This window comes from Crocodylus siamensis, chromosome 2 (assembly GCF_052110815.1).
Source record: "Crocodylus siamensis isolate JL-2025a chromosome 2, ASM5211081v1, whole genome shotgun sequence".
In the NCBI taxonomy this organism is placed as follows: Eukaryota; Metazoa; Chordata; order Crocodylia; family Crocodylidae; genus Crocodylus; species Crocodylus siamensis.
In genome coordinates, this window is record NC_143396.1 from 137,441,168 (window position 1) to 137,467,987 (window position 26,820).

At 45.2% G+C, this 26,820-nt stretch overlaps 1 protein-coding gene across 1 annotated transcript; it reads left to right on the plus strand.

Moving 5' to 3' along the window:
* The first annotated feature begins 14,374 nt into the window (after nt 1-14,374).
* On the plus strand, nt 14,375-22,073 carry LOC149870820 (permeability factor 2-like). The gene is made up of 4 exons (XM_090034758.1): nt 14,375-14,445; nt 17,370-17,505; nt 18,902-18,985; nt 19,720-22,073. The coding sequence occupies exons 1-4, from the start codon at nt 14,382-14,384 to the stop codon at nt 19,763-19,765; spliced, it is 330 nt and encodes a 109-aa protein (XP_089890884.1). The 5' UTR covers nt 14,375-14,381; the 3' UTR covers nt 19,766-22,073.
* Nucleotides 22,074-26,820: the final 4,747 nt, after the last annotated feature.

Genomic DNA, 26,820 nt, shown 5'->3' on the forward strand with positions numbered 1-26,820 from the left:
GTGCCACAAGATTGCTGGCAGGGAATGAAATCCATTGCTACGGCAGGTATCACTGTAACCCACAATGTTGTAAGTGCATTTTCTTATCACAGGGGCAAATTTGGACTCTTGGGAAGACTTTCTACTCTTTCTGTTAGTTTTAGATTATGCAAAGTTTTAGGTACAACAGCTTCTGGAGTGAGGGAACTGCATGAACAGCTGGAGACAATACTGTTGATACTGAAGTTTGAGTAGGTAATTCTTAAAGTAGAATTTCTCCCTAAGAATGGAGCACTGAGGCTGAGTTGAGATGCTCAGAAGGCAACATTGTCCTGCATACTGTTTAACCATCTCACATCAGGACTTGGCTTAAGAAAGTGACTCCACTGGTAACTGACATGTAAGACCCAGGATATTTGCTGTAACTCAGAAGAAGGGAGACCGGTGTCACAAGCCCCTGGGACAGATACCCTTCAAACCAGAGCTTGTAGTAGTGAGTGTGGAATCAGGAGCTAAACTTTTGTTCCAAAATCAGAACAAAGACATACCATTTTTCACTGAAAGGAGCTTTGGTTTGACCTGCTTGTGCTTTCTGGCTTCAGTTGTGCTTAGAAGCAGAAGTAAACAAACACACTGAAATACTCCTTTCTTGTTACACAAGGGGCCTAGCAAAAGTCATACCTTCCTGGAAATCTACAAAGAAATCTTGACTTCAGACCAGGTGCCTGCAATAAGCCTCCAGGCTTGTAGGAGTTTATCCTACCAAAGATTCTCAATCAGGGCAACGCCAAATCTTTTGAAGGGTGTTGGCAATTGTCAGGACATAAGCAAAGTGTTAGGAGATGGGCAGATAAACTAAGTACATAAGCACAGGCTCAGGCTTGTCCCTGCCTGGATGATTTACCCCATTCCCACTGCCAGGCCCCTGTGTATATGCATGAGAATCACTGGGCTAAGCAGTTACTTGATCAATGGGCTTCTCTCAGCCCCACACATATCCTTAAACCATGTATTTGCAACTGTTATATGCAAGTCTTACTCTTTAAGATCAGTGGGGAAAATTTAAAAAGTTCCCTCTACTTACATTTAGCACCAAAATAGCAAAGGAAGAAAGCAAAGGGAAATACATTTTCCGTGTTCAAAATAGTCATTGCTTATTTGCATAAACTTGTGGGTTTAGTGTAAATGTATGGCTAATGATATGAAAAGTGTTTCCTAAATAATCTATTATATTATTGCAAAAAAGCTTCCTGTTACTCCTCCACCATATCATCTAACTGATACTCTCTAAACAAGTTAATCTCATCTACAAGATGTTACCATGGCCTGCCTTATTTGCTTAGAGTATGGAAACCGGAACTCCCCTATTGCAGCCCAAACAAACTACTTTCTGTAGTGCAATATTAAACGTGGAAAAACAGAGCTACCTTTTGCTTTAAAACAAAATGAGCAGATTTAACAAACCAGTGTGTTCCTTGCATATAGTTTGTATATTGCATCTTCCATTCATCAAGGATCTTTGCAAAAACACCTTAGAGTCCCTAACCTAGGTCCAGGGTAAGAGTTAACTCCATTGCACAGCGTAGGGGCCCATAGAGTAGAAAATTCATATTCTAACTCGCCCAGATCTAGTTAACTAGGGAGGAGGAAGCATCGGACTGCCAAACCAAGCATCATCCACAAGTACAGCCCAGCCTAGGCTGACGAGCAGAACATATACATAGGTAAGTGACAGGGGCCAGGTCAATGCTGAAAGTAGGGGGCCAGTGCACACATCCACAGGAGGCCTCAAATGCCTCTACACAATGCCTGTAGTATGGGAAACAAGCAAGAGGAACTTACCCTCCTGCTAGCTGACACCAACCCAGACATAGTGGGGATCACTGAAATGTGGTGGGACCCAACTCATGACTGGGTGGTGAATATCAAGGGCTATAGGCTGTACAGGAGGGATAGGACAGGGAGGAAAGTTGGGGGCATAGCATTCTACATTAAGGAAGAATACACATCCTTGTCAATTAGCAAAGAATCAGAGGATGGGCACTCTGAATTGCTCTGGGTTAGAATACAGGGTAGTCGAGGAGAAAGAGACTTAATGGTGGGGGTCTACTACAGACTACCCAACCAAGGAGAAGAGCTAGACCAGGAATTCTTAAGTCAGCTCACGGAGGTAGTTAGGTCAAAGGACGTGGTCAACATGGGTGACCTGAACTTTCCAGACATCTGCTGGGAAGAGCAGTCAGCCAGGTCTGACCGCTCATATAGGTTCCTAGCCAAAATGCAGGGCCTCCATCTAACCCAGGAGGTGCACAGCCCCACCAGGGGAGCCGCCTTGTTGGACCTGGTGCTGGCCACCGGTGACAACCTGGTGAGGGGGCTGAGGGTGCTCAACCACCTGGGTGACAGTGATCATCGCCTGCTGGAATTCACCATCCAGCGCAAGGTGGCAAAGGCCTGCAGCAAGGCAGCAGCCCTAGATTTCAGAAGGGAAAACTTCAGTGAGCTAAGGAGAATAGTCAGGGAAGCACTGAAGTCCCAAAGGGGAGGGGAGCCAGGTGTCCAAGAAGAGTGGTTGCTCCTTAAGGAGATGATCCTCCAAGCCCAAAAGGGAGGTAAGCCCAACACGGATGAAAGGGGGCAGGAGGGCACAAAAGCCCCCATGGCTTACCAAAAGCATCTGGGAATGTCTTCTAGCTAAAAGGGAGGCGCACACCCAATGGAAGGGAGGGGTCAGCACCAGGGAGGATTATACTGCGGTTGCTCAGGGATGCAGGGGGGCAGTCAGGAAGGCCAAGGCAGAGATGGAACTGGGACTAGCTTCCCAGATCAAGGACAACAAAAGGTCCTTTTTTAAATACATAGGGGGCAAAAAGAAGGTTCTGGGTAACGTGGGGCCCCTATAGGACACACTAGGAAATTTGGTCGTCACACCAGACGACAAAGCCAACATATTTAACAATTTCTTTGCCTCCATTTTCCTGAGCATGGACCGGAACAATCACCCCCTCTCTAGGCCCCCCTTAAACCCCAGGGGAGGCATACCTAGGCCAAGGGTTAGTGAGGAACTAGTTAGGGAACTTCTGGAGGGACTGGATGTATTCAAATCAACTGGTCCGGATGATCTCCACCCTAGAGTACTGAGGGAATTGGCTGAGGTCATTCTGGGACCCCTGGCACGGCTTTATGAGCACTTGTGGTGCTCTGGTGTGGTGCCAGAGGACTGGAAGAGGGCCAATGTGGTTCCCATCTTCAAGAAGGGGAGGAAGGAGGACCCGGGAAGCTATAGGCTGGGTCTTACCTCAACCCTGGGTAAGCTTTTTGAGAAATTTATTCTGGCGCATATCCACGAGGGGCCAGCAGGGGAGATTATACTTAGGGGCAATCAACATGGGTTCATTAGTGGCAGGTCCTGTCAGACCAACCTGGTGGCCTTCTATGACCAGATCACCCAATCCTTAGATGCAGGGGTAGCAGTGGACATAGTCTTCCTGGACTTTTGGAAGGCCTTTGACACTGTCTCTCACCCCATTCTCATTAAGAAACTGGGGGACTGTGGTGTCAATACCTACACAGTCAAATGGGTCGCCAACTGGCTGGAGGACCATACCCAGAGAGTGGTAGTGGATGGGTCATTTTTGACCTGGAGGGATATGGGCAGTGGGGTTCCTCAGGGCTCGGTCCTCGGGCCCACACTGTTCAACATCTTCATCAGTGATTTGGACGAGGGGGTAAAAAGCACCCTGTTCAAATTTGCTGATGACACTAAGACATGGGGGGATGTAGACATGCTAGAAGGCAGAAATAGGCTGCAATCAGACCTAGACAGGTTACAGGGGTGGGTGGATGAGAATAGGATGGGATTCAACACCGACAAGTGCAAATTGATGCACCTGGGGAGGAACAGCCAGCACCATACCTACAGGCTGGGGAACTGCCTTCTCATCAGTACAGAGGCAGAAAAGAATCTTGCAGTCATCATTGATGCCAAGATGAACATGGGCCAGCAGTGTGGGGATGCAGTCAGGAAGGCCAACCGTACCTTGTCATGCATCCACAGATGCATCTCAAGCAGGTCCAAGGAGGTCATCCTCCCCCTCTATGCAGCACTGGTCAGGCCGCAGCTGGAGTATTGCGTCCAGTTCTGGGCGCCACACTTCAAGGGGGATGTGGACAACATGGAGAGGGTCCAGAGGAAGGCGACTCACATGATCAGGGGGCAGCAGGGCAGACCCTACGAGGACCTGAACCTGTTCAGCCTTTACAAGAGAAAGCTGAGGGGGGATCTAGTGGCCTGTTACAAACTAGTCAGGGGGGACCAGCAGGCACTGGGGAAATCCCTGTTCCCCCAAGCACTACCAGGAGTGACCAGGAATAACGGTCACAAGCTGGCAGAGGGTAGATTTAGGCTAGATATCAGGAGATGCTACTTCATGGTCAAGGTGGCTAGGATCTGGAACCAACTTCCAAGAGAAGTGGTGCTGGCTCCTACTCTGGGGGTCTTTAAGAGCAGGCTGGAGGAACACCTTGTTGGGGTCATTTGACCCCAGTGGTCTTTCCTGCCATGGCAGGGGGTCGGACTTGATGACCTGCTCAGGTCCCTTCCGACCCTACCAACTCTGAAACTATGTCCTGTTTTCTAATTTCTAATTTCCTCTAATTATTTTTGTTGCTTTCATTTGGACGCTTTGCAATTTGTCCATGTCTTGCTTGGGTTCTTATAAACCTCACTTGCTTTGCTTTAGGGCAATGACCACTTGAATCATTTTAACACTCTCTAGTCTGGGTTCTTATCCATGAGTAAAATACTCTGTTATCCAGAGTAAGGAAGTTCCTTTGAGGCATTGGAAAATTAACTTGGAGCTACTCTCATGGCTAAGGCTCGATAGCAAAGATTAGATTGTGTGGAAACCTTCATTTCCTGTCTAATTTAGTGGAAATGTGTATTATAACTCCATTGATTAGGCTTGTCCACCTTTGGTTGAGTAACTGTTTCTGTAATTTAGAGTAGCGTACTTTTTTTCATACTGTGCTCCATGACACTTTTGATCTAGCCAATAGGGAGTTGCTGATATACTGAGTGATTTTTCCTTGTCCTGCCACAGAAGGTAAAATTCATTCTAATGGCCTGTTTTTGCAGCTTTCATTTAAAAAATGACACCTCTTCATAGTACTGTTAAGATCTGTTAGATAACGTAACACTGACACAGAGCTTTGCTATGTGTCAGCTGATCTAAGAGCTATGTGTTTGTGGGGCTTGCTCACCATTCACCATACATCTGGCCAAAGGAAATGTATAGTCCTTGAATGTGTACTGGTTGTGGTGAAGGAGTTGAAAATCTAGTGCTGTGAGCCTGAGCAAGGGGCAGAGTACTGTACTGTTCTGGGCAGGGGCTAGAAAGAATGAAGGGAATGGAAGGGGCATGTTGCAACTCTGGCCCATAAGCAGATTCACCTTTACTACAGTAAGAAAATCAGGGAGTGACTGCTGGATGGAAAAATAAAACTACCTGAGTCACTACTTGTTCCCCAAAGCTAAGAGTTTAATACAACAGAGACCTATAAAGTGAAAACAAGGGCTATTCTTCTATATGCCACTTCCAGTTGAATACTTGTATACTTAGTACATGATACAACCTTTGTACGTGAGTGGTGGGTTGGTGTTCCTGTAAGTGAGGCATGTTGACAGGCTGAGGGAGAAACAGGTGCTCTATGAGACCCCCCCTCCTCCATTGTCAGCCTGCAGCACTACTGGTCAACTCTGTATCTGTTTTTGCCATGGAGTGAAATTGGGGTCTGGGATTTGCTGCTTTACAACTTAAACAGATTCATTAAGGGCCAGAATATGCATAATAAACTCATCTTAATTTACAATCAATGCCAGGATTTGAATCCAAGGCCCTGGAAGTGAATGACTAGTGTTCTGGCTAGTTTCTTTATCTCCAGAGAGACAATATTTAGCAGTTTCATAGTTTCTAGGGTTGGAAGGGACCTGAGCAGATCGAGTCCGACCCCCTGCCATGGCAGAAAAGAGTACTGGGGTCAAATGACCCTGGCAAGGTGTTCATCCAGCCTCCTTTTAAAGACCCCCAGGATAGAAGCCAGCACCACTTCTCTTGGAAGTTGGTTCCAGATCCTAGCCACCTTGGCAGTGAAGTAGTGCCTCCTGATATCTAGTGTAATCTACTTTTTGCTAGCTGGTGACCACTATTTCTTGTCACTCCTGGTAGTGCTCAGGAGAACAGGGACTAGTTTATAAAAGGCCACTAGATCCTCCCTCAGCCTTCTCTTGTAAAGGCTGAACAGGTTCAGGTCCCTTAGCTTTTCCTCGTAGGGCCTGCCCTGCTGCCCGCTGATCATGCAAGTGGCCCTCCTCTGGACCCTCTCCATGCTGTCCACATCCCTCCTGAAGTGCGGCACCCAGAACTGGACACAGTACCCCAACTGCAGCCTGACCAACATCACATAGAGGGGGAGGATGACCTCCTTGGACCTGCTCAAGATGCATCTGTGGACACATGACAAGGTACGGTTGGCCTTCCTGTCCGCATCCCCACCTTGTTGGCCCATGTTCATTTTGGCATCAATAATGACTCCAAGATCCTTTTCTGCATCTGCACTGATGAGAGGGGAGTTCCCCAGCCTGTAGGTATGCTGTTGGTTCTTCCCCCCCCAAGGGGAAGCACCCTGCACTTGTCAGTGCTGAAACCCATCCTGTTCTCATCTGCCCACTGTCGGGGTAGGCCACTACCGCCTCCCCGTGTCAGGGCCGCGTACAGGTCGCCCAGGATCGGCTCACCTGGTGTTGGGTGTTTTACACGCGCTTGCATCGCCTGCCACGACTTTGATGTTAATAGAATTGTTCAGATGGTCCGGCACATGTCGTCCAAATATAAGACTCCTTGGCATCCCGCGGGTCCCGCGTTGATGAGGGCTCCGCCACCCCTACACCCTTGCCCGTTGCACCGGAAAGTGGCCACCTATCTGGTCAGGCCATGTGTCCATAGATCACCCAGAATGTCCATAAAAGAAAATCTACGGGTAAACACAAATGTTATGGCCAGGGGTCGCTGGATCGGGGCGGCTGCTTCAGCCTTCAGCAAACGACCTCTGATATTCCCCTGTACGCTGTGGGGTCAAAACCACTTCACTAGCTCTCCCCGAGCTCCTCTGTTTATAGTCAAGAGTCCCTGTGGGCTGCTCCGCCCCTTATTACAGGAGCTATGGTTCCCACAGCCACCAAGTGTCCTTATATTAGAGTCTATACGGTACCCAGCCCCTGCTGGGTCCCAGCCGCTCCCGGATGACAACGAACAGTCCACGGCCCTGCCAGGCCGACTGCCCGGGTTCAAAAGTCCCGCTAGGGCTTATCTCTCCTCCACAGGCTCCTACCACATTTGAGCGCTGCCTGCATCTGCTGCAACGTGCTCCGGTCGGCTTCAGTCTCTCCACTGCCTCTTCCAATTCCGTCTCGTCCCCGCCTGCCAGCCCCGGCCTCTCTTTCATGCTGGCCCCCGCAGTGCCGGCCCCTCCCTCCCCCACACACCTGGGAAAGGTGAGTTCCCACCCAGCATCTTGGGCCTGTGGGCGGGCACGTGATTAGTGGGTTTCCACTTGGGCGTGGAGCCCTGGAGCCTGCCGGCTCCTTCTTTCCCTCACACCCACCCCTGTAACCTGTCCAGGTCTGATTGCAGCCTATTCCTCCCTTCTAGCGTGCCCACTTCTCCCCACATCTTAGTGTCATCTGCAAATTTCAACAGGGTATCCCCCTGTCCAAGTGGTTGATGAGATGTTGAACAGTGCTGGCCTGAGGAACGAGCCCTGGGGACCCCCCTGCCCATATCCCTCCAGGTAAAATAAGACCCATCCACCTCCACTCTCTGGGTGCAGCCCTCCAGCCAACTAGTGACCCATCTGACTGTGTAGGTTTCAACACCACAGTCTCCTAATTTTTTTAATGAGAATGGGGTGAGAGACAGTGTCAAAGGCCTTCCTAAAGTCCAGAAAGACTACGTCTACTGCTACCCCTGTGTCTAAGGATTTGGTGACCTGGTCATAGAAGGCCACCAGGTTGGTCTGACAGGACCTGCCGCTAATGGACCCGTGTTGGTTGCCCGTAAGTATAACCTCCCCTGCTGGCCCCTCGTGGACATGCGCCAGGATAATTCTTTCAAAAAGCTTACCCAGGATTGAGGTAAGACTAACTGGCCTATAGTTTTTGGGGTCCTCCTTCCTCCCTTTTTTGAAAATGGGAACCACATTGGCCCTTTTCCAGTCCTCTGGCACCACACCAGAGCTCCATGTGTGCTTGTAAAGCCATGCCACGGGTCCTGCAATGACCTCTGCTAATTCCCTCAGCACTCTGGAATGGAGATCATCAGGATCTGCTGATTTATATACATCCAGTCCCTCCAGAAGTTTCCTGACTAGGTCCTCACTGACCATAGGCCTGGGTGCGCCTCCCCTGGGTCCTACGGGGGTCCCAGTGGGGGGTGTGACCCAATCCCTGCTCAGAAAAATGGAGGCAAAGAAATTGTTAAATAGGTTAGCTTGGCTGTCTGGTGCGACGACCAGATTTCCTAGCACGTCCTGCAGAGGCCCCAGGTTACCCGGTACATTCTTTTTTATCCCCTATGTTTTTAAAAAAGGACTTCTTGTTGTCCTTGATCTGGGCTGCTCGTCCCAGTTCCATCTCCGCCTTCACCTTCCTGACTGCCCTGAGCAACAGAGGTATAGTCCTTCCTGGTGATGACCCCTCCCTTCCACTGGGTGTATGCCTCCTTTTTAGCTAGGAGACGTGTCCTGGGACATGTGTCCCAAGGCGGAAAAAACCTAGGCTTATTTAGTATGGAAAGGTTAAGATTTGATAACAATCTTCAAATATGAAAAGCACTGTTATAAAAAGGGTAGTGATTGACAAGTTTCTGTGTTCATATTGATATGGGAAGGAGTAATACTTAAATTGCAACAAGATAAATTTAGATTGGATGGTAGAAACAACTTTCGAACTTTGAGGGTAGTTAAGCTCTGGAACAAACTTCCAAAGATGGACTACATTTCTAGGTAGTTTAAGTAGATAAATGTCTGTCTGGGATGATTTAGATAGGGATGATCCTGCTTTGAGCAGGGGCTGGGCTTTGAGATTAGTTGATCTCAATCTTTTTAAATTCTCAAGGCACCCCTGGATAGACTTGAGGCCACCTCCTGGGAAGTGACAGGTCTTGGAAAGTGACAGTGATAGTCAAAAAACAAGTTAAGACTATGGGAAAATAATAAAGCAATTTTTCCAATTCAAAGACCACAGCAAGTCCAGATGTTTTTAATATTATGGATTCCTGTTTTAAATCTCTGTGTTTATTTTGTGAATCCTGTTTGCACAACTAATTGTGTGGCACCCCCATGGCACCATTGAAAGGATCTCAAGGCATCCCATGATGTCAGAGTAGCCTGCTTGAGAATCACTGGGCTAAATGATTTCCTGAGGTTCATTCCAGCCCTATTTTTCCAATATCCATCATGCTCAGCAACAAGCTGGGCTTGCTTTCTTTAATCAGATGTCTAAAATCCTGGCATCTTCATGGAAACTTTCCATAGGATAAATATATACACCAATAAAGCCAGTATTGGAGCTCCAATATTATTTACTTCAAAAAGATGATAAGGAACAGTCAGCCTGGACTCCACAAGGGCAAGTCATGCCTATTCAACCTCATTGCCATCTATGATGCAATAACTGGCTTTATGGATGTGAGAAGACCAGTGAATGTGGTATACCTTGATTTTAGCAAGGCTTTTGATATAGTCTTCCACAACATTCTCACAGGCAAGCTCAAGAAGTACAGGTTGGATGAATGGACTGTAAGGTGGATAGAAAACTGGCTGGATCATCAGGCTCCGAGGGTAGTAGTCAATGGCTCAATGTCTAGTTGGCAGCTAGCAGCAAGTGGAGTGTCCCAGGGGTCAGGCCTGGGGCCAGTTCTGTTCAATGTCTTTATTAACAATCTGGAAGATGGTATGTTGTGCACTTTCAGCAAGTTTACAAATGACACTAACTGGGGGGAGTAATAAATACACTAGAGGGTAGGGCTATGATTCAAGGACACCTCAACGAACTAGAAGATTGCACTCATTCTTAGTGAACCTCATGAGATTTATTTTGGTCCAAAGTGCTGCAGTGGTACAGGCTGGGGACTGGCTGGCTAAACAGCAGCAGAAAAGGACCTGGGGGTTACAGTGGACAAGAAGCTGAATATGAGCCAACAGTGTGCCCTTGTTGCCAAGAAGTCTAATGGCATATTGGGCTGCATTAGTAGGAGGGTGACCAGCAGATCAAGACAAGTGATTATTCCCCATATTGGGGATTGGTAAGGTCACATCTGGAGTACTATGTCCAGGTTTGGGACCTGCACTACAGAAAAAATGTGGACAAGTTGGAGAGAGTCCAGTGGAGGGCAACAAAAATGGTTAGGGGGCTGGGGCACATGACTTGTGAGGAAAGACTGAAGGAACTGGGATTATTTAATCTATAGAAGAGGATACTGAGGGTAGATTTAATAGCAGCCTTCAACTACCTGAAGGGTGGTTACAGAGAGGATGGAGACAGAATGGCCTGGAGGGCTGAATCTGATCTGCAGGCTGTGTTTTGCCCACCCCTGGTCTGTCTGGCCTGCAGAGCCCCTCCATAAAACAATTATTACCGGACAATGAAAGCTGGCAGGAGGCAGGCTTCAGAGTTCATACACTATTGGACTGGACAGACTCTGTGCCTTCACCTCCATAGGACTTCTGGCACTCCAGCTGGAGCCCCATGTGGCGGCACCAAGTGTAAAGGTAAACAACTGGATAGTTAGTGAATGGGGAGAGAATTTCTTCCTGAAGGAGGTAGGAGTGTGGGCCCCCCTGCCACATGCCCCCCCCCCATGGCACACAACCTATCCCCTTGGTGGCAGCAGCAGCAGCAGCTGGTGGAAGGCCCTCCGGGGACTCATGGTCCACAGCAGGAAGACTCCCCCTGTGGTGCGTGGCTCTGCCCAAATCCTGGGAGCTGCATATGGTGGCACAGAGCCCACCCAGCCCAGCCCATGGGCATGTGTCTTCAAGCCAAACCTGGCTGGCTCTGTGCCATCACATGGTGCTCCCGCCATTGCAAGCAGTGGTTGTGTGCCATCAGGCTGGGCTGGGCTGGGCTGGGCAAGCTCAGTGCCTCTATATACAGTGCCCCACTGGAGTGCTGGAAACCCTATGTGCTGGCACAGAGCTAGCCCAGCCCAGGCTCCTGGCACGTGGCTCCTGCCTGCAGTGCTGGGAGCCCCACATGCTGGCACAGAGCCATCTTGATCCAGGTCCAAAGTGTGCGCCAGCTGGCCGGGCCAGTTCAGCTCCATGCTGCTATGTGCAGCTCCAGGAAAAAGCCCATACACATCCACACACACTCCCAAACCCCCCACAAACCCCCTACACCCTGTACAAGCCCCATACCCCTTCACAACTCTCCACACACAACCCCACACCTCCCACATACACACACACACCATCCACACATAATATACAGGAACAAGACTTTATTTTGAGCTATTATGCAATCATCTCTATATACCTTGTGCAAATGCATGTAAATCAGGACACAAATATTTTCTGAAATAAAATTAAAATGTTATAGTAGATGTTTGATTTTTAGTATTTTTTTTTTCTGGTTCCAAGATGGCAAACCTCACATCCCAAAAGGAGTACTTCCAGTAGCAAGGTGGGGGGCAGGGCTTCTGGTGGCAAAGGTCAGGGCTTAGGGGTGGGACTTTCAGTCCCAAGATGGTGACCAGGAGGCAAACCATCTGTTAAGGGGCAGGGCTACCCCTGAGGACCTTGACAGCTCACCAAAAATCAGTAAGCAGTCTTCCAGCCAAAATAATTGCCCACCCCTGAGCTGGACCAGTCTTTTTCATTTTTTTTTCATTTGTGGACCTCTAAAAATGTCAAATGGAGGTGTGGGCCCCTTCAAATTGTAAGTGTGGGTATTCACATACTTTTAATTGAGCATAGTCATATTTTGCAATCCCTAGACAGTCTGCAGACCCCCAGGGGGTCCATGGACCACAGCTTGAAAGCACTGAGTTAGACTGTTCTCAGTGGTGGCAGATGACCGAACAAGGAGTAATGGTCTGAAGTTGCAGCAAGGGAAGCTTAGGTTAGATATTAGGAAAAATAGTCTCACCAGGAAGGTGATTCAATGAACTAACAGCAGCTCCCATGGCTCTAAGCCAGCAAAAAACACCCCATGCAGCATTCCTGCACCTGCATGGAAGCTTACTGTATGGAGAAGGGTCCATCAATGTCCTTAGCTCTTTGTCTGGGCATCTAAAAGCAAAGCTGTTTGAGTATGAAAAATCCTATTGCTTGGGCTTGGATTTAGCACAGGCAGGCAGGCAAGTCTTGCTCTCCCTGCAATTGCTAATTTTGTATACACTCTTTTCAAAACCTCTTTCAACTAGAAGTGAAAATAAAGGAATAAGCTTAACAATCTTTTCTATTTTGCATTACATTACTTCCAAGTCACCTATGTAGAAAGAATCTGATTACACCAAATATCCAACTCCCTATCCTGGACATTTTAGTATAGGATGTGATGTGAAATGAACAACTTGGGTAGCTCCAAGAGGTAAGGAGGCCAAGGAAGTGATCCCAATCAGCACAATAAACATTGGCTGTCTAAACAATGCAGAGAGTTGGAAACAGGGCATTGAAAGGGAATGGCCTTCTTTTCCCTCCCACTTTCCCCACCCAGCTAATGCTCATAATTAAAGTCACATTTTGGTAGAACTGCAACTATGATTAGTTTTATCATGCGTCAAGTGATGCATGGACCTATTTGAAACTGTCTTGGTACTAGGAACAAGTAATAGGAAGGGAAACACACAGGACATTAGGCAAATACTTAAAATTAGTATTCAGGTGTTCACCCACATAGGTAACAGCAGCTAAGTAGCGGTATCCCTGTTTTGCAGATAGGGCTTAAACAGGTTAGAAATTGGTTTGCTGATACCGTATGTCTGGTCCCTATTTTTGCCATTAATTCTGACCCTCTTCTTCAGCTTTTGGGATGGAGAGGCCTCCTTCTCCAGATCCAGGCTGCATGGGCCTAGCATTAACACTAGCCCATCCTCTTCCCTTTGCATCTTGAGAGAGTCCAGAGGGGAGCCAGCCATGTGATCAAAGGCCAAGAGAGCAAGCCTTATGAAGAGAGACTGAGCAACATGGGACTCTTCAGTCTGGCAAAGAGAAGACTCAGGGGGGACATGGTAGCAGCCTATAAGTGTATAAGGATCTGGGAGAACAGTTATTCAGCAGGGCTCCCCAAGGGATAACTAGGTCTAACACCCACAAACTTCTAGAAAGCCGATTCAGACTCAATATAAGGACAAACTTCTTTACAATCCAAGCATCCAAGGTCTGAAACAGACTCCACCCAGAGGTGGTGTAAGCACCTACTCTGGACTCATTCAAAAGGCATTTGGGGCTGGGATCATCTGATATCTGGCTGGGATCATCTGATCCCTGAAGACTTCCTGCCTGTGGCAGGTGGGCTGGATTCAATGATCTCATGAGGTCCCTTCCAGCCCCTAAAGTCTATGAAATCTACAGCCACTTTGTACTCTCTAGGGTATCTTTAATCATCTTTCACCCACTGAAGACTTTTCTCATGGTATTTTCCACAGTGGACCCTCACGTTCCGCTTTGGTGCAGTATTACCAAGCAAAGGTGGAAGAACCAATATAGATCTTCCCCACCTCCCACCCCCATCTGCAACTTCTCTGTATCTGCACAAATCCAACAGATGGGCATGGGGAAATGTCTAAGGGGCCACCACCTGGGTGATCTGAGTTGAGAAAGCCCATTGTCCAGCTTCCTTTCCTCATGAACTGGCTGAAGCCCCTGTTCTGTCCAAACACATGTGACTAATCCCAGGATTGGGGCTTAATTGTAGTCTGAGCTGGTTCACTGCCCTTCATTCCCTAGTAGTGCAAATGAAGCGCCAAGCCAAGACACCAACTTAGTAGGCAGGCCAGAATTGCATCCCCACCCTGCAGTGTCTGCACCCTGGCTGCAGAAGTAGTCCCCTCACATGGCTCGTGGCAGCAGCAGCCAGATACAGACCCCATGGTACTGCTCTAGGGGCAACAGTTGGGGTGGGCAGACTGTTGTTGAACAGAGATGCAATGAAGCAGAATTTTGGATATGCTTACTGTCTAGCATTACTTCCTCTTGAGAAAAGAAACTGACTCTGTATAATAGAAAAGTTTGATTTCATCTTGTTCGGGATTTCCAAAACTCCAAGTTCAGTTCCCTTTTTGGAGAGAAATAAAAAGAGCCATTCAGACTGCAATTGCTTACAGCAGCTAAGAGAAGCCAAGATGAAGAGCCTAGCTACAGTGCTGGTAATAGCTCTGCTTGTCAAGAACCAGATTGTCCTGGAGGGTGAGTGACTTCTCATGTTTTTTCTGCACTTTGGAAATTGTTGAATGATTTGCTTTTGAAGGATTTTCTTCATTCTCCCCACCCCACTCCCTGCAAATCCAGAGATAAGCCCCAGCACTCTTTGACCCATATACTATAGACCTCCCCATGTTGTTTCAGCCCAAATTCTTCAAGCTGCCCAGGGCAGACCAGTTCTTATACCCATGGAGGGTTCTATCTATGTTCCAGCTTGTGGATGGCATCAAAGCAGTACCTGGATATAATGTCGGTCTATGTTTGCAGGATTAAAGTCTTTATTTATTACATTATATTTTTACGTTATGTCGTGTTAATGTACTCTGCAAAACAGCAAGTGTTATGTGTGCTCACATGGTAAAGTACATAATGGTCCAACCATTTACAATATTTCTCATTTTAATATTTTTTCCTTACCAGGTATGACACGGACTTCCTTTGAAACATTAAATGCCAATGAGGCATATGACACTAAATTGTTTTAATGACCTGACTTAAAATATTAGCTGCCTTGAAATTATAATCCAAACAGTATTCTAAAATGACTAAAATTCAAAAAATTTTGTAGTTCTTCATGTGGGGAGCCAGAATTGATATTTAATTCTCAGCCCCCTCATCATAATTTTCTTCTTTCATTAGGTAGCTCTAGTCAAGGAGTGACTATTGGACAATTTTGGCTTAGCTATACTGATCTGTCTTTTTCTCTGTACTGCATAAAACAGTATTAAACTTGTTTGCCTAAACCCTTATAAAATTTCCATCAATTCTGATTGAATTTGTTTCTTGTTAAAAAGAGTTGTATAAATTACTTGTTCTGAACAAGAAATTTAAAAGGCTAAGCCTTTACTCAGGTGAAGAAAATCTGGAAGATCACATAGGTCAAGAGGAAAAGTCATATCTTTTATTGGACTAACCACGTAGCTGGGAGAGATGTTGGACAAGGAGCACTCTTCTAATCTAGGAAACATGTCAAAGCTTCACTTCCACTTTTATTATCAACTGCGTAATAAAAGTGTGTGTTGTCATTACACCACCATAATACTTGTCCTCCATGTTTGATTGTTTGCCAAACAACACTAAACACAGAGTTCAAGATTGATCCTTACTACTGTCGAAGTCAACTGGATTTAATCAAGAAAACTTGAGTCTTTAGTAACACTAGGAAAAGTTACTTTGTTGAAAGACTGATAGTCTAAATAGCCTTTTTGGTTCCTGGCAGATGTTCTGATGAAGGCCACACTTTCAATTTAAGGCACAAATGGAACCAGCCACATAGTACACATATTTTGTGTAATAGCTTTGTGGCTTATTCCCACTGCACCATTAATTGAACATGCGACTGGGTTACTTCTTAACTAATTAACCATTAAATGTCTGGTTAAACATCTACCAGGGGTCTTATACACTTAAAGCAACATTGAGGCATCAGCAATATTGGTTCTGATCCTGCAAAAGAGAATTCCCTGTCTGTTTTTCTGCATTGCAAATAGTCCTATTGAGGTCAAAGGCACGACATACTCTTCATAAAGTTAAATGTGCTCATAGGTCCTTGTAGAATCAGAAGTGTGGAATCAGATTCCTTCTTTTTTCTTGGGATTACCTTTTATACTCTGTGACTACTACACTAAGGGCATGTCTACACATGCTTTTATGCGTGCTAAACTTAATGCGCAGTAAGGCGATTTAGGCATGTGTCTACATGTGCACGCACTAAGGCACATTAGTCCTAAGTCAGTCCACACACCACGTTAAAGTTAGTCCCGGGTCAGTTGACATACACAGCATAAATGTTCCTTAGCATATCTACACATGCGTTAAGACACATTAAGGGCGTACATGTGTAGACCCATGCCCTTAATACACTTTAAATCAACAAGTATAGATGCACCCAAGACTGAAAAACGATTTGCTGCTGTAAAATAATTACACTTAAACCAATAATAGCTTATTTTGTCATTCTGTATAACATAGAACTAATAGATAACACCAGGTAAAATTCTAAATACCTCCAGCTTCAAAAGTAACTTAAAACACCATGAAAAATAAGTGTAATAGGACGAAGGTGTTTAGGTACTTTAGCCACTAAAATGAAAATTTTTACTATTGAAAATAAGATAAGCTTAACCAAGATGTTACAACCTTCCGTGTAGTAAAGCTTTAAATAATTTAACATAGGAAATGTCTAATATAGCAGAAAGAAATATTATACAAGGAATTCAACTCAGAAGAACTGAAGTTAAAAAATGGAGCCAGTTTGTAGGAAAGAATTTTAAAAGCAGCTAAGGGATTTAGGAACTGCTGATTAACGATGTTGAAAGTACCCAAGCCCTGCTTTCAAATGCCCTTAAGCACTTCAGAGACTAATTCACATGGATTTAGGCTGTGCATTTGCATGGTCAACCCCAATTTTAACTCCCTTCCAAGCCTGCTTTCTCTGTCTCTAGATCTTCCTTTTGTTATTTACAGGAGCATCATATCTGGAGTGAAGGAAACCTTCACAGTTTCTTCTGCCTTTTAAAGTCTCTGCCCTCCAGTCCTTTAAATTATACCCTGCAGGTGGTTTTCTGCACCCCCATGGAGAGTGCAAGATCAAAGTGTTGACTAGCTTACATTTAAGCTAACTAGGTAAAAGTCCTAGTAGTATGACTGATAGCACCTGAGTCAGCTACTGCGCCTCTTTGGAATACCATGCATCCACCCAGCCCTGCATAAAATTACTTTCATTACTTACTTTTATAACGCTTTTCTCCCGCTCAACCTTCCGCCCCACACACACTTTTAGTGGTGGAGAACGGTGGGTTTTACTATGGTGCGTTTGGAGGGCTTGGTTTTGCTTTTTTTTTTTTTTTGAATAGGAGGGGAGTTCACACAGACAAAGTGAATGTTTTGTTCAATGCTTTTGGACACAGGTCTGCCTTTGGAAAGCCTTCTCACTTACCACAGATGCAAGTGCCTCAAAGAGACCTCAAATATCATCAGAGTTACAAGCATACTTTCCATCAATGTGATGCCTCCAGGGATTCATTGCAGAAGGAAGGAGATAATGTAAGTGGAAAGCCCAGAGACCAATTATATCAGCTTCTGCAAAGAAGTTCTCTTCCCACCATTTAGTTACATGAGGAGTTTAGACAACCTACTGTCTCCATTTATGCATACCTTGTCTTGACCAGAAGAGGAAGAACTTCCCCTTAGAGTAGTATGAACTGCTTCTTTTTGCCTTACAAAAAAACAGGGCAGGGTACTGTATTTTCTCACATGCAACACACCCCAGAATAAAATATGCACCTTGTTTTTGAAAGGCAGAATGGAGAAAGAGGTGTTTCCTTGTAGCAACAGAGTAGCAGCAGCTAGGGATTTTGGCCTGCTCATTATCCTGCTTCCTGTGAGGTCGTGTGCAGATTTTGCTTTAACTTTTGCTTGTAACCAGCAGACACAGCTTTTTGTTTGGGTTTTGTTTTGTTTTGTTTTTGGGGGGGGATGTGGTATGTGAGAAAATATGATAATATCTGTTACTGGACTAACTTGTCTTTGACCCGCACTCAGCTACATCTAGATTAAGGAAAGGTGCATTAAAATATGTTGGACCTTATCTATCAGGGGCTGATCCAGGGCCAGCCACACTTTCTTGCCTCAGCTAAAATTGCCAGATTCTGTCATCCTGGGCTGTAATAGATCTACATTCTTGGTGGATTCTGCACACAGGGAAATGAGTAACAGACAGCTGCCCTGTGGCTGACATCTACACTGGTTTAACTAAATTAAAGACTAATTCATTTAAAACCAAACCTAACTTCTCGGTGTATACCTGAGTATATTTGCAGAGCTGTACCCTTGAGCTAATTAATGGTCACTCACGTTGAAAGCAAGGTAGTTCAATGCCCTGTATGCTTTTGCCCACAATTTGGCTATGCCTTTGCTGAAAGTTACTGGGTCCCCCCTGCTGCTGCTATGGCAGGTGTTTCAAATCCTACAATAAGCTGAGGCACTCCATGGAAATCTCTCTCAAGAACCCATAAAAGAAACATCTGTCTTGGGGAAGGCACAGAAGAGCTCCAGATTCAAACCGCCTTCTCACTTCAAACCCTGTAGGTTGGCAGCAGGACTGAAAGCAGGACCTGGGCTCATTTATTCTCCCTTCCCCAACTAGCCTGAGTTAAGAGCACCACCTACCACAGATGAAAGGGTTGTGTGTGTTGATGGCAGGGAGGTTAGAGGCAACACCTGAATTAGAGAGTTAATCTTAAAATGAAGACAGCTTTTGGTGTCAACAACAGCGCATGACACTGCATGCTGAAATTGTGCTTGTTGCTAAAGTTGGGGGAAGCTTGCAGCTACATACAAGCCTGGAGCCCAGAAGACTATTGGAGGACTGCTCTTCTGGCTCAGTGACTTTCCTGGGAACAATATTATGCAATACTAAAAGGATCCCCTTACATTTCAGACTCGCATTGAAGGGGGACAAGAAAGTCTGTGTGAATCCTAGCGCCCCATGGATCCAGACATTGTTGCAACACCTGACCCAAAGGTACTGTATATCCAGCGGAGTCAGTTACTTTTGGTAAAGGAAGGGCACAGTCGGAAAGAACCAAAAGAATATGTATTGTGTTTGTGCTGGTGATCAACAAAAGGACTGCTAACTAAGAGACAGGAAGGGATCTCTCATTTACAATTTTAAAATTCTGAGAGAGAAGGAAAGTTTATTTTATGAAAGCTGCTTCCCCTCCCCCTTGTTGCTCAGCATTTAGAGAACCTAGCAATGCATCATATTTTGCCACCAACAATTCCATGTACAATGTTAAGCCACTCTTCACTTCCCCTGCAGAACTGCCTGCATGGTGCTACTGAGCATCATTAAACAAACACCTGGAGTGCAGTGGCAGCCTAGTGAAGACATCTTGCTGTGGCTCCAAAGGTGGAAGCCACATTTATGCTGAAGGTTGCCTCCCATCCACCCAGTCCTAGACTGGTTCTTGATCACTGAAGTTGGGGAGTTGGAGGTGGTCAGAAGCAACATAAGCCATATTACTCTGCTGCATGCTGTTGGCCATAGCAGCTGATGTGCTTTTATTATGCCAGTCTGAAGAGCTGTTTGCCTTGGGTTGGCCTTTGACTTTTTTGGCCATTCAACACACTAGAGCATTTTCATTTAGATACACTCTGCTATTTCTAGTTCCCAGCAAATGACTTGTATGTTTGTATAATTTTAAACAAAGAGTTTAAGGGATATTCTAAAATAATTTCTCTTTTTTTTTAACACAGGAAAGCCCTCCAAAACAATTCAAAACAAGTCATGTATTCATTCTGACCAGGAAACCTGATACAGAAGAAGCACTCTTGCTAAAAGGGACTGATGAGCCTCCTTTGGAGAGTAACATTTTTAACAGGGGCGGACAATTATTTCAGGTGGAGGGCTACTTACTGCATTTTGGCAAGCCATCAGGGGCCACATGACAGGCAGCCCAGAGCAGATTAATATTAATTTTCTAAATTTTTTTAGTGGCCCCGTGGGCCGGATAGAATGGCCTGGCAGGCCGCATCTGGCCCCCAGGCCTCATTTTGCCCACCCCTGATTTAAAAGTCTTCCCAGCTATTTCTGCTTCATCATGATGCTATTGTTTAACTTGAGTAAGCATGTTTAAAGGCTAGAGTTTGAAACTCTGTAATTATTAGTTGTTGCCCTTGTCAACATCAGAGGAAGGAGGAGGGGCTGACACCTCTTATTGCAGCAACAACAACGGGGAGTTCTGTCTTGTGAATTAGTCCTTTTGGAATAAGGATTGTGAAGAGCTTATCTTTCACATGTCACAAAGAGGAATCTCCCTATTCATGCATGCAGTAATTAGGAGGTATTCCACTGTACCTTACAATATAGGATAGAGCTTGTCTTCCTCATGTCTGCATGATTGGATCACCCTCCCTTTCTACTGTTCATACCCTTTAAAGCTCTATGTCACTGTGCTTGTCTCTACATCCACCCTTCAACTCTACCCAACATTTCCATCTGCTTGTAAGCATCTTAAACACGTGCTTGCATCCCTTCTTCCACATAGCTCCCTATGCAAGCACCATGTCCAACTGCAAGTTCTTAGTCTTGCAATTTTACATCCCTCTTAAAGAATGACTTCTGCTATGCTGCTGGTAATAGAGAAGAACCCCTTTCTGGTCTGTCTGAAGGCATGCTATAAGTTATGTGTGGGAGGGATGTGGGTATTAGCCTGAGGCACTGTCAATGCTACTGCATGCAAATACCATGGTGGCATGTCTTACTGAACCAAACATTCAAGTGTGAGGCTGTGTCTACGTTACAGGGCTGCTGCCGTTTTGATTACAGAGGCCACATTAAAGCGGCCAGGCCCCTAGGTGCAGATGCAGCTCTGCCCACAAAAGGAGCATTCTCTGCTCAGAATGACAGAAGCTTGGCTGAAAGAAACCTCCTTCTGCTGTCAGAACCTAATCCACATGGGGGTGAGAGGGTTGCCTGCATGATTATGCTGAAAACAGGATGTGATCTTTTCACACCCCCAACCCGGTTGACATGAATCTGCTGGAAGACCTTTGCAATGTAGGCAAGGGCCTAGAGAATTAAAGCTATCCATGAGAGCCCATTTTCAGGCCACATGATTTGTCCAGATAACACAAACCCCAACACACAGACACATCTGCAATCTACTGGGTGATCAATAGATTAATTATCTAAATCACTGGACAAAGCAGGGATAAAAGGAGAGGAATCCAGAACTAATTACCCTCAGATATCCTTATCTAAAGTCCAGGAATTTGTCTCACTTGTGGAATTAGAAAGGAAAAACATGTTACTTTAGACCAAAGAGCCTTCAGTCTTCCTATTCTTCAGACCACCTCACAAGACATAGTCCTTTATGGACAAATGGTTTTGCCCATCTCCTTACTTGAACCAAGCTTTGCATATCTGTGTGCATGGTAATGCCATTTGGTTCACAATCAGGTAGGAATCCACCAAGTATGAACATCCACACCTGTCAGCCCCCGTTATTAAGGAGTAGCTGTTTGACTTTGTGCTACTTCTTCCCCTGGTTCAAATATGCCAGGTGAAAGTAAGAGGCTCTAGCAGAAGACAGAATTATTTCTGGAACAAATTGCTGCTTTGTACTACAGAAGGTTAGTTCTGTCCTTTTTCTTTTTCCTCTTATTTTACAGCAGTATCTTCAAACTCCAGCCAGTGGCAGGGCCCATTGGCACTAAGTGTGGTACAAAGATCATTTTGAGCTCTGTGCTATCTAAATAGATGAAACAAAGGTGGTTAAGCAGGGAAGGGAAGATACACTGTAGGTCAGTGCTAGAATGGTTCTAGAACCAGGTGACCCTGAATCCAGCCCTAAGCAAGAACAAATCCAATTGAACGCATCTATTGTGCTACCTAAGCCTGAATAAACAGAAACCTGCTTAGGACTTTGTACCACTGTAGAGCTGGATTTGCTAAAATTTAGTTCACAAAGCATTGTATCATTATGATTATGCTATTGTTAATGCAAAGATAAGACTGGCTTCTTGTTTCCAGCAATAGAGTCACCATTGCTGTCCTGTATTTTGATTGTGTACATTACTCAATAAAGTGATTGATATGCTTCACGGTACCAGATTTTAGAGTGGTTTCCATTAGGAACTTAAATGAAATCTTTGTCTTCCTCAGAAAAAGGGGGATTTGTGATAAGGTAGCTTGCCCTCCTGTATAAGCCAGGGGACTTCTCTGTATTGATTCCTATTTGAACTAGAGTGCATGCTTTAGCAAAAGCTTCTGGTCTTAATTTAAAAGCTTCCAATGATGAAAACTCCACTGGAACCTTTCATGAGTTATCCTAAGCAACACCCACTTGCACCTTATTTCTAATTGGAATGCGTCTAATTTCAGCTTCCACCATCAGCTATTGCTATGTCTGCTCCACTGAAGGATCCTGTGTTATCAAATTTCTGTTCCTCATAGTGGTACATTTAGACTACAGTCAACTCAGAGTGACAGGTCTACCTTTTCTCAGTTAAGTTACTAGACTGATGCCCTTGAATCTAAGGCAGGCTTTCCAGTTCTTTAGGTATTGCCAAGGGCACTTCTCTGAACTCTCCAATTTACTAACCCCCTCTTGAGCTGTGAATGCCAGAAGTTGGCACACTATCCCAGCAGTGGTTGCACTAGAGGTAACAGAACCTCCGTTCTACCTGAGAATCACCTCTTCATATATCCAAGGCCAGCTTTAGCCTTTTTGGCCACAGCATTGCACTGGGCCCTCATGTTCAGCTGGTTGTCCTGGAAAGCAGCAGCAACTTTGAACAAGTCTTGGTGGTCATGGTAGAGGGAATCTCTCATACCCTTGTATGGCCTTCATTTATTGTTCTTGTACATGACCTGACATTTGGCCATTCTGATATGCATATTGTTTGCTGTGTATTGACCCAGGGAGTGGGGGAGTTTCTAGCATATTTCTGCGCTAAGGAAAAAGGAGTTAAAACTTGTCTTGGTTCAGCATCGCTCACCTGGCAATTTAGTATTCGAAAACTCAAAGCAGTGTTAATAGATGGGTTCCTCTACCCACAATGCAGTGCTGGCACAGGTCAATCTCAGAGACCTGTAGTAAACACAAAGAGAAAAAAGTTGATTCCAAAGCCACATAGACTCAGAAGAAATACATTTGGGGTAGAGCATCTTACTGTAAGAGCAGGAGAGAATGTGGTTGGGGTAGAGGGCTTGAATAAAGGTCAGAGCATTAAGGTTTTATGGTCAGAGAGGACACCTTCCTAAATCTTTTTAATTTGATAACATTATTACTGATTTTTAATATTAATTCTATATTAATTTGCACAGATTTCCTTATTGAAGCCTCTGCTCTACTCTTTGTTCTTTATAGTTTATTGCCTCAAAAATGTCTTTACATTTTAGAATATCCTGGAATTACACTGCACAAAGAACTGAGAACTCTTCCATCTTAGTACCATATGCACCAGCTGTCTCGCTCCCATATTCAGCCTGTTAACATTGCTGCTAGCTGACTTTCAAATTCCTTGAACATCAATAGCCTTCTTAGAGGAGCCAGCTGTCAGATTTAACCCTTTACACTCAGGAATCCCCCATCTCTCTCATATGCCAGGTATTTAGGCAACTGTATGACTCCTGTTATGTGTGCACATTCCTGATGTTTCTCATTGTTCAGCCAAAATGCACTGGCCATTCTAAGGACTGGACAAAAAGTTCGTGGATTATTGTCAGGCAAAAGATGCTACAGGAAAATTTATGTCTGTCCTTACCAGTTTTCAGTAGTCATGATTTTGTGTTCTTCACATTGAAACCAAAAAAGTGCTCAACCTGCTGTGAAGAATGATTAATCCTGATGACACCCATTTCAGGTAGGTACAGAAGGTATTATCTGTTACTTGTGCTTTCCCTAAAATTTTACTTACTAGGGTGAAATTCTGGTATTGCGAAAGTCAATGGCAAAACTCCCATTGAGCTCAATGGAGCTAAGATTTCACTTATCCATCTTTGGATATTTTAACCAAGGAAGGAAATGGAAGCAAGGCTGTAGGCAATAAAAATTGCTCTCCCTTCATCCAGAGAATAGTGCTGAATTTTGAGATTGCAGGAACAAGTGAACAAAGACAGCCAAGAGCTGCTGGATTACTGATGAAACCACCACTTCCCTTCATTACCGCACTCGGACAACCACCTACAGCAACATTTGCACCACTGCTTTATACAGTCCATTTATGAGGCAGCATTAGCTCAAACAAGTCCCAACATATCCCATGATTACTCAGGAAGACTGAAACATGAGGGGTGAGTTATTCAGTTGAGAGGGTTCTTCTAAAAGAGAGTTTAATATTGTTACAGGGCTTCTCCTAACCACAGAAAAGAGGCACTTAGTTGCGGCAAGGCTGTATCTCAACTCTTGAAGGGGGAAGAAAAGTGATAAAATATCTGCTGTTTTGTCTGTGTGAGAAAGCTCACTGGCTCCATAAATAAGCTACGTAGGTGCTTTTGAAAATTTTGATTTATGTGACTTTGAAACCTATCCACTTCGTCCCCACTCCACCCCACCATCTCTTAGTTGTAAGAAAGAAAATCTCATCAAGTCCTTTTTTCTTTTTCCAAAAACCCATATGAAACTTTCAGATGAGATGGAGGGGAAAAATCCTGTTGAAAATGGACTCTTAAAATCTAGAAGTTGATTATGGGGAGAGTTTTGTGAAGTGCTGAAGTCACTTTTGGCCCCATGAATCCTGTTTCCTAGACTCAAAGTGCTTCTCTTGCTTTTTCCTGACCTGGGCCAGGAGCTCAAAATTGACCTCTCTCAGAGAAGCAGCACTGGCATGTAGATTTCATGTCTCCTAGATCAACCCTCCACATCAGACCCTTACAAAGACTGGGAATCCTTCTCAGGGCAAATACCCCGATCCATATCCTTCTACTTGTCTTTCCATACACCCACCCATCCATCTGTGATGTCCAGTAGGAAGGAAACAGGTCCAGAGCTTCTGAGTCCTCTGGAGATAGGCAGGTCCTGAGGTTGCTCTTTCAAGCACTTGTTCCTTTGATGGACAAGGTATCAAGGCTGGAGATTTGAGCTGGACTAGGCCCAAGAAGGGGCTTTTTGCAGACCCACACTTTGATTGGAAATCCCAGGATGTGGCCTAGTTAGGCGAACCCTCATCAGAGAGGGGCTATGTCCTAACATTGAATGTTCAAAGGGACTCTTTACCCCACTTTTGTGTTGGGTTGATATTGCTGGCTGGTGTGACACTCTGCACAATTGAACAAAAGCTGGACTGCTGAAAAAGCTTCTCTTTCCCTTCTCTAAGTCCTTCTGTCTGTCTGCCCTTATGCTGGATCCCTGTCAGTAGCCACTACAGCAGCTGCAGTGAGAGACAAAGGAAATGCTTCAGTCAGCCAGGCTGCAAGCACAGGGTCCAATGGTTGTGTGGAAAACATCTTATATCGTACCTCAGCCTGCAATGCTTCCTAATAAAAATAGAGGTGTGGCACAGTCAACCCTTGTGCCAGGCCCAAAAGGACTTAGCTTCCAAGTTGCAGCCACTGATAGCTTCTTAATTATTCTCTGGTTTAGGAGATGGCACTTGCCATGGCCTCAGTGCTTGAAAGATAGGGCCTGGGTCTCTGCAGAATAGGCAAAGGTTTCCATGAATGCAGCCAATCCATATGGAGCCTAGGAAACAGGGACACGCTTCTTTCTCCTTTACCTTCTCTGTTAAGCTGCTGTCTAGGTAGATAAACAGATGGATAAACAGAGAGACTTAGGGGTAGAGAGAAAGAACAGGAGTCATCTTTGCCAACAAGGGAAAATCCTTAGGCCTTCTTAACAAGAAGACAAACTTAAAAGTTTTTAAACATAACCAATGCCTATAATTTATCAAGACATTTGCCAGAACATGCTTTCTTTTAACCTCCTCTGGTATCTGGTAAGCCACTGGGTACTTCATAGAGTGAAACCACATCAAAGGGAGACTCGAATTATTCCTCTCTCATTTCACTTCTGTTAAAAGCCAGCATTTTATTCATTCCCTGGAGTGCAGGATTTGATATATTCAGTCTTGAAATTTAAATCATAAAAACCACACACACACTAAAGTTTAACTGAGACAGTTGAGCTTATGCATTGCAGTTTGCTCTTACCACTCTTTCTAGTCAGTGCTTTAATAGTTAACATTCATCAAACAGACAGGATTTCCTGAAGCCTTTTTCTACACAGGAGAGGCTGCACTAAAATGCATGTTACATTTCCTGGAAGTTAAGCCCCTGTGTGGATATGATGTTGAAGTGTCTAGAATTAATTAACATAAATAGTTTAATATGAATGGTTTAGTTCAGGGGTGCCAAAGCAATGGTGCACAGGCTAGATCCAGCCCACAGTGGTGGGTCACTGGGCTCACAGGGCTTCTCATCATCCAGATGACCCACTACCAGAACAAGTCTACTGGGCTTCAGGTGGTAGGTACACAGTGCTGGGTGTGAAACTGGTGGGGAGGACAAAGCAGCAGCCATGGAATTTGCACCAAAGTGGTAGGGTTTGCTTCTAGGGAAGCTGCTGTCCCAGGGAGATGCATCAAGTTAACCGGGTTGCCTCATTTGCCACAGAATGTAGACTTTCAAATTGCCAGTCAGCACAGTCGGCCAGGGCAGCCGCAACAGAACTATGCCAACACCTTCCTTTCCCCATGGTGGCTTGCTCTGGGTGAAACTCAACCCCTGGGAGGTGGTCCCCAGAGGCATAATTGGTAAATGCCACCATACCAGGGACACAAACTGACAGCTGCAGAGATGACAGCAGCAGTGTTAACCCTGGGCGCTGGCTCTTATGAGAAATCCTGCAGTCCATA